Source organism: Oreochromis niloticus, linkage group LG12, assembly GCF_001858045.2.
Source record: "Oreochromis niloticus isolate F11D_XX linkage group LG12, O_niloticus_UMD_NMBU, whole genome shotgun sequence".
Lineage (NCBI taxonomy): Eukaryota > Metazoa > Chordata > Actinopteri > Cichliformes > Cichlidae > Oreochromis > Oreochromis niloticus.
The window spans coordinates 33,419,056-33,427,276 of record NC_031977.2 but is presented as its reverse complement, the minus strand read 5'-3'; the positions used below and the strand labels follow the sequence as shown (position 1 = coordinate 33,427,276).

The 8,221-nt window shown below is 40.6% G+C and overlaps 1 protein-coding gene across 1 annotated transcript; it reads right to left on the bottom strand.

The window, feature by feature from the left end:
- Positions 1 to 8: 8 nt before the first annotated feature.
- On the bottom strand, positions 9 to 4,547 carry LOC102077089 (C-X-C motif chemokine 10). The gene is made up of 4 exons (XM_025896861.1): positions 4,391 to 4,547; positions 3,655 to 3,772; positions 3,056 to 3,136; positions 9 to 2,801 (listed from the first exon to the last, which is right to left on the bottom strand). The coding sequence occupies exons 1-4, from the start codon at positions 4,455 to 4,457 to the stop codon at positions 2,747 to 2,749; spliced, it is 321 nt and encodes a 106-aa protein (XP_025752646.1). The 5' UTR covers positions 4,458 to 4,547; the 3' UTR covers positions 9 to 2,746.
- Between the last annotated feature and the right edge of the window lie 3,674 nt (positions 4,548 to 8,221).

The window sequence follows — 8,221 nt, the reverse complement described above, 5'->3', positions numbered from 1 at the left end:
TTCACTTGTTAATTTTGTCCTTGTAGACGCACCTCATACACTTTTTCTACAAACAATGTGCCTAGTTTGTACAGTTTCTCCAACAGCAGCACTGCCCATGAGACCAAGACCCTCAGAGATTAACCCAGCACCATCATCCAGCCAACACCCTTCGATCCATCCTTCCATCCCTCCAAGCCAACTTTTCATGTGGTGAGATTGTGGGAGGAATTCAGGACTTTTTTTCCCTTCAGTTTCTGTTACATTATGTAAAATGGTCACTCTCACTTGTTTGTGGTTTCCTTGGACAAAGATCATCACAACCATCACATGGAGTTTCTGAATGTAGAAATCCTGTTGTTTGATGTAGTCGATTTGGTTTTATTTTCGTTCCATTGTTAATTCAAACTGTCTCAGCTACTGGCCATTAGTCTTTGTTGGTGAATACAATGCCTGGCGATAGTAACTGGGGGAACACGCAGAGGATTGGGATTAAGCGTTAAGCAGACGTTTTAATTTCATTGTCATATTTGTACTCTGAATTTTATGGCTGTAGGCCAGCTCACTGCAGAATCTCTACACAGAATTTAAGAAATACGACTAATGAAAAATGGCATTATGCACGAGTATGTTCATTATATCGATTAAAGGGGACCTATTATGCTTAGTTCCTAATCCAGTCCACTCTGGAGCATCTTCAGGTGGATTGAAAGTAATCCTTATTTACATCATGTTTAGCCTTGATGCAGCAACTCAGGTATTTTAGCTCCCTTTAAGCCCAGTTTCTACTGATTGGGTGCCCCTCATCAGCTGCAAGTGGGCGGGGCTTCTGTGCCTGAGATGACCATATTGGGTATATTCACTTTCTCTGCCATCACAAAATGTTCTGAAACAGGATGTTTGTATCAGTCTGAAGCCTGAACTTGTATTGTACACACTCTGACCTCATTATTAGAGACTTTGGCCATGTTGAGCATGAACATTGGATCAGTACAGAAATGTCAGAGAGACAGGAAAAAGCAGAATCGGTCTCCTTTAATTCACTGTGGAAAATTAATTAAGAAAGAATTAATTAAAGTCAGGAGATCCACAGATTTTCAAAGCTGAAGAGCAACTTTCATTTTTCAAATCCGAATTTTAGAAAATTAAAATAAATGACAAAAGCCAGAAATGCAATTCTGTTACTTCTGCAAAATGAATTAAAGTATTTTTAAAGTTTCTGCCTTTCATTGTTGTTTTAGTAATGTGAGGTAAGAGAATGAAAACTGGGCGTGCGTCTTTGTGCCACCAGCAGTCACCAACAAAGGTGCTACTCTAGCTCTCGAGAGTTTTTAAAGAACCACATTTAAATCTTATCAGTGAAGGTGGTATGCAGTTCTTCACCACACTGGTTTCCAGTCCAAGCGTCCACCACAGGCAGGAGGAAGCACCCAGTCAGCTTCCTCTGATTGGAAGAAAAACCTTCAGCTGTGGTGAACAGCTCTTACCAAAGCCAAAGTTTGCCTCATGTTTGGCATTTAAATGTAAAAAAAAAAAAAACGGATAAAAATAAATTTAAATAATGTGGGTGACGTTGTCATCTCTGCTTAGTTCCTCTGATTAAAAGAGACAAAAATGCAGATCTTTCCTTTGTAGAATTCCTGTTGGCTCCTAAAATTTAAATATGGATTTCAAATCAAGGAAAGGCACGAATTTGATTCTGGCAGAAAACTTCACAAGACACAGGATTCCAAGATATGTAAAAAGTTATTTAATCTGATGAAATTTGGAGATTACATGTTCATCTAACATAAACATACTCAAACAGGAAGTCATTTTCTCGCAGTGTTAATTTATATAGATTTATGTAAATCCTGTTTACATTAGAGCGAAGTCTTTAGTGTTTATCACAGCTTATCCTTAGAAACATTTGTCATGGCTCCACAACTGCTCAAAAAACTGAGATGATTAATCATTGGACTACAATAAAAACTACATTTGTTGGAGATAATTAAAGCAACAAAAACATGTTGAATGTAATTTTTGGCTGTTTAAATTATTTTCTGAGATGATCCATAATTCCATATAAATAAATAATGAATCCAATGTGTCAACAAAAATGTTTCAACCTGCTTCATTAGACTGTGGGAAATGAAATGGCCTCTGAAGCTACACGGTTCCCAAAAACAGTCGTGCAGAAAAGCCTGAAGCTGTGATATTTACATGAATAAAGTGAGGACTTCTGCAAAGGCTCCATCTGTATTTTATATGTGAGCATCACCTGTCAGTTATAAACAAATATTCAGAGACACTCCCCCGACAACCCACAACCTCTGTAGGCAATAAAATGTCATTTTTTGAAAACTCTTCTTGTCCGTGCTTTATTTTTAAGTTTTTTTTTTTTTTAAAAAAAGGTCAAAATTCAGGGATACAACACATATTGAAGTCATAGCAGTGGGTATTACAAAAAGTCAGCTTTTTAAACAGTACAAATACACATGTAATGCAACAGTAACAGATACAAACTATTAAAAAAGTGAAAGGTGTGCAACAATCTTCTTCAGTACATTCTTCAAATGTAAGGTGGCACAGTTTAAAGGTATTTTTATCAATTCTATCAGAATTTTAAGGATAAAAAATCACATTTAGATTATGTGTTTTTCTAAGAATTACACCTTTGTCATCAAAGGATAACACTAGAGAAAATGAAACTGTATTCGTGCTGAATACAACAGGCTTGCTGCAGGTAATTCAGATTGATGAAGGGAGGAATTGATCTGCCGTGTGATCAGAAGCTAGGTGTTGAAGCAGTGCGTGACTCAGGGGTTGAGACGGCGTTCTTCCTGTAATTAAAAAATAAAAACGATGGAGTTAATAATCAGAATAACTCTAAATAAGCAAATCAGTTTTGGTTCTAAAAATGCCCCCCCCCCCCCCCCCCCTTTTTTTCTACTGGGAAATAATCTAACGGTAAATACAGAAACTCAGTTAATGGGATTTTTGTAGAAATTTAGCTAAACGTTAAAAATGCAGGTTCTATGAAATGTTCGTATATATTCTAAAAGTGATAAGTGCATGACTGATAATAAATTCTCACTTTTGCAGAGTTTTGAGAAGGTTCGGAAACCACTTGGCCTCTGGATTGACACAAATCTTAGCACCAGACCTCAGAGTGATCCTGTTGAGAAAGCAGAAGATTCAAAACATTACTTAAAAATGGAGAAATTATCACGCCGCACAAACTTGATTAAAACTGAAGCAGAAACAAAACTAAGACATGAAGTGAAAGTTTCATTTTTGCTCTTAGTTTACAGTTCTGTGTGTCAGCAGGTAACTTCAAACTTGCATCATCATCAGACCAGTGCAAGTTATAATACAATAAGCTCAAAATTTAAAAGGGCTTTATTGACATTTACATGGTTCACAGAACAGTGAAAAAGTTTAAAAGTAAAACATCTTAAAGATATGAAGATAAAATACTCAAGAAATAAAGTATATTTCTCAACAATAAAGCAAATATAGTACACTTGAGTATTTCAAATGTATGCATTTTTGTAAGTTTCCACTACATTTCTATAAAAAGTTTTATTTTATTGTGCTCTGCAATCTTTATAGACACTTTCAATATAAACTGTGATGCATTACAGTAGAGAGTAAAAACCACCATTATAAAACGTATCATTGGCAAATACTCACATGATTTCAGTTCGGGGGCAGTGTCCTGAAACAGGAGTCACCTCAATCTTCTTGACCATCTTAGCAAAAACAGGTCTCATGGTCGTCTTTCTACAGCGGCAGGTATTTAAAGTAAAACCTGAAAAGAAACATTTATATTATTGTAGGAAGAAACAGTAAGAAGCCCCAAAGAAGCCAGTAGATGGACTTCATCCATCTGTTGCTAAAACCGCAGTTTTCAAGGTCGGGTAATAACCTTCAAACACTCAAAACAATATTTACTTTCAACTACAGGAAAAAGTTTAATGATTTTATTAATTTTTTGTTTTAATTGTAGTTTCTTTCTTACACAATGTCAGTCTTACTTTTACTGTTTTATCTTTATTTTTTACTTTTCTTTGTTTTTTATCACTGATGTAAAAATATAAATGCCTGCAATATCTCAGTATAAGCCCCTCACCGGGCGCCTGTGGCACTTTTATTTAATTATCTTATTTGCTGAGTGCTGTAGACTGTAGTATTTTCACTCTTTATCATGCTGCTGTAACATAAAAATTTCCCTTGTGGGATCAATAAATTATCGATCTGTCTGTCTATATATCTATTTAGCTAATGTATTTTTAAACAGAATAACTAAAGTATGACATCAGATGAACCCAGACAAGATAAAATACATTTAAAGACGATAAATATGAATAAAATAATGACCTCAAAATCAAATGGTGTATTTTGCCCTAAAGCAGTAATGTTTTCTTACCATGCAGAGACGCGATGCAACAGCAGAAAGTCAGCGCGACCAGCAGGAGCAGTGGCTTGTTCATCATCGTGATGGTTGTTTTGATCTTTGAGGACCAGTGAGGATGCAAGAGAGAAAGTCTGAGTGAACGAAGTCGAGTGTGGGTTTATAAAGCTGAGAAAGAGGAAGTAAGTTAGGAAACTCTGACATTTTCTGTAATTTTCTGCTCACTGTGCTAAATTTATCAAACACCCCCATTTCATCATCGCTCACATAACGTCACTATAATGTCATAAAAACAGAATTATAAAATAAAATACTAAATATAATTGCATATTATTATATCATAAAAACATGTAGAATTGTATATTATATATTTATAAATGTAATATATGATTACCAATCATTTAAATACTGAGTACATTTAATAGGGGATTTCTTGGATTACTGGATGCTAGCTCCAAATCTAAGGCTGTAAAGATGCTGAGATACGCTCAGACACTTCAACAGTTACACCTTGCTAGTATAATATATAAATAAAGTAATATATTTCATTTGGCAGAGCAGCACTTCTGTAATTGAGGGCTGTTAACCTTTTGCGTTTCTGCTTTATTGACTGGGGGAATTTTGTCTCATCCCCTTAAATTAAACTGCTTCTCATACATGAAAATGAGATGGACAACCCAGAATTACACCGATAAAAAATATTTACGCGCTGACTTCCAGTGATGCCATGTTAGACTAAGCAGCAAAACAACGAAGCTTCGCCACACAAGGCATATTCAGTAAAAAGGACTAGATGTTACAGTCCCTGATAATGCATTGCTTTAGACGGAGAGACTCTTGAGGGATGGTTGTCATGAGGAAAGGCAGCCCAGAAACTTTGCCAGCAGCACGCATCGTTGTGTGCCTCAACTTTCGGTCTTTTACCCAAGCTAATCTGCCATTTTCCTTCCTTGGTTAGGTTTAAGGATTAGAGATCTGATCTAGCTTATCATTTCAAAATTTGGGACACATCGTCAGTAGTGGACCTTGGATTCATCGGGTGTTTCGGCCATTATCACTAGACACCCTCATCCAAGGAGGCCCTGCCAGGGTTGAGCAGGCTCTGGAGTGTGTCACTGGTTTATGTTAACTTGTTATTTCTCTTCTTCTTTCTTCTGTTTAGTTTCCTACAGTTTATTTTCTATCTATTCACTGCAAATGAGAAATAATACTTACCTCTTTAGCATTTATGGAGCCTAACTTCTTCAAAGGGATAGAAAAGGTGATAGAGAGAAGTAAGACAAAAGGGACAAGATAGGAGAGAGCAGAGAGGAGAGCCGGAAGGGGGGTGCCCGATCTGGCTTCCCACACCTCCCCGCTGGATCGAGCTGTACACTCTACCTCCCCACTGCCTCCCAGAAAAGGGAAGAAGAGCAGAGGGGAGAAGAGCGGAATATTTCTTTTCTCTCGCGGTTAGCTGACTGCCTTAGCTGCCCAAGTGATGTCAGCCCTTTTTAACCATAGCCAGTGACTGGCCCTCTCAGCAGTGTTAGCTAGATCTCTTATAGCCTGCCGTTGCGCCTGTCCTCTGATGCCAATCTCTCTAAGCAGCTTTGCTGTTGTGCTGGCAACAAAGCCCCTGCACCCCACTTCCACCGGGTGCACCTTGATCTTCCAGCCTCTGTCCTCTGCCTCAGCTGCCAAGTTGGCATACCGCAGCTTCTTACGCTCAAACGCTTCCTCAATTGCTTCCTCCCATGGTACCATCAGCTCAATGATGTACGCAAGTTTTTGGGAGTTAGACCAAAGGACGAGGTCTGGTCGCAAAGTTGTTGTTATGATCTCTGTGGGAAGAATCAGCCTCTGATCCAAGTCCACTTGAATCTGCCAATCCCTGGCAGCCTTCAGCGGACCCAGGTCTGGGTTTGAGGGGCTTGTCCTCGGCTTGTCTCCTTCCTGGACAAATGTTGATGAAAACTGACGCTCCTCTTGGTTTGTGAAAGGTTGAGTGTTAATGGATTTTCTTTTGCACTCAACTTTCTCGACTAGACACCTGAGGACCTGGTTGTGTGTCCATGTGTATCTGCCCTGAGTAAGGCTAGTCCTACAACCAACCAAGATGTGCTTGAGTGTTGCTGGGACTGTACACAGGGGGCAGGATGGGTCCTTTCCGAACCACAGCTGCAGATTTATTGGGGAAGGTAGCACATCGGATGTCGTTCGGATGATGAAACTTAGTCTATTAGACTCCATGCCCCAGATTTCACTCCATGACAGTTTCCTATTCTCCACACTCTCCCAATTCACCCAGTGACCCTGTTTGGCCAGTGCCACGGCTCTGGCATGTCTGGCTATTTCCTCCTGTCGACGCACCTCCTCCACCACCATTTTTCGATGTTCGGTTACAGAGGCCTGTTGCCACCAAGGTGTTACTGCGCGGATTTCGCCTGTAGCACAGATGCGGCTGGGGTCCACTTCCTCTGCGTTGCTAGGTTGGGAGCAGTGCCTCTCACTATGGGGTCCCGGGAGTCCGTGAGTGACATCTCAGGCCTCACTTTTGCACATTTAAACTCCTCAACCAGGCTAGGGATAGGCAATGACAGTATCCCGTCGCTGTGGAGTCCAACGCTGCTGAGGCATTTGGGAAGTCCGAGCCACTTCTTAACGTAGGAGCTCACTAGCCTCTCTAGTCGATTGGCATGATTGAGTGAGACCTCGTACATTGTCAACGGCCACAGTAGTCTGGGTAATAACCCAAACTGGAAGCACCAGAGCTTCAGTTTCCCTGGGAGTGCAGTGTTGTTAATCCGCTTGAGGTCATCAGCCAAGTTCTGCCTTAGTTGTTCTAGTTGCCACGTATCCTTGAGGTCTGCATTATACCACCTTCCCAGGCTCTTTATGGGCTTCTCTAAGACTGTTGGAATTGGTTCTCCACTGATATAGAATTGCTCGGCTGTCAGCTTTCCTTTTACAATGGAGATGCTGCGAGATTTACTTGGCTTAAACTCCATTCTTGCCCATTCTGTTTTCCTGGAGCTTCTGTAGCAATCGCCTAGTACATGGTTTTGTTGTTGTAATGATGGTCATGTCATCCATGTAGGCCCTAATGGGAGGAAGATGAAGGCCACTCTTGAGTCTCTCACCTCCCATTACCCACCGGGATGCCCGCATGACCAACTCCATTGCCATGATAAATGCCAGAGGGGAAATCGTGTAGCCTGCCATAACTCCAATTTCCAGGTGCTGCCAGGCTATGGTGGTGTTCTCAGCTGTTACACAAAACTGTAAATCCTGAAAGTAGGTCTTGACCAGTCCTGTCATGTGGTTTGGTACGCTGAAACAGTTGAAGGCCATCCACAAGGTCTCGTGTGGAACTGACCCAAAGGCGTTGACAAGGTCTAAAAAGACCACATGAAGGTCTCTTTGTTCTTTCTTGGCAGTTTGAGTCTGGTGCCAGATGACACTGGCATGCTCCAGACATCCCGAGAAGCCCCGGTTGCTGGCCTTCTGCACTGATGTGTCAATATAGTTGTTTCTTTGCAGGAAAGTAGATATCTTTGGGCCAAGACACTGAAGAAGATCTTTCCCTCTACGTTCAGCAGGCTGATCTGGCGAAACTGGCTGATGGATGAGGAGTTCTTCTCCTTAGGGATCAGAATGGCTCCTGCTCTTCGCCAAGCCTTTGGAATCATTCCTTTCTGCCACGCTACCTTCATCAGCTTCCACAGGTATTTGAGGACTCGTGGGGTGTTTTTCTAGAGCCTATATGAGATGCCATTAGGTCCTGGGGCCGATGCTGCTCTTGCCTGCCTCACTACCTTCTCTACTTCACTCCATGTTGGTGGTGACAATTGAATTTGGCAAGCA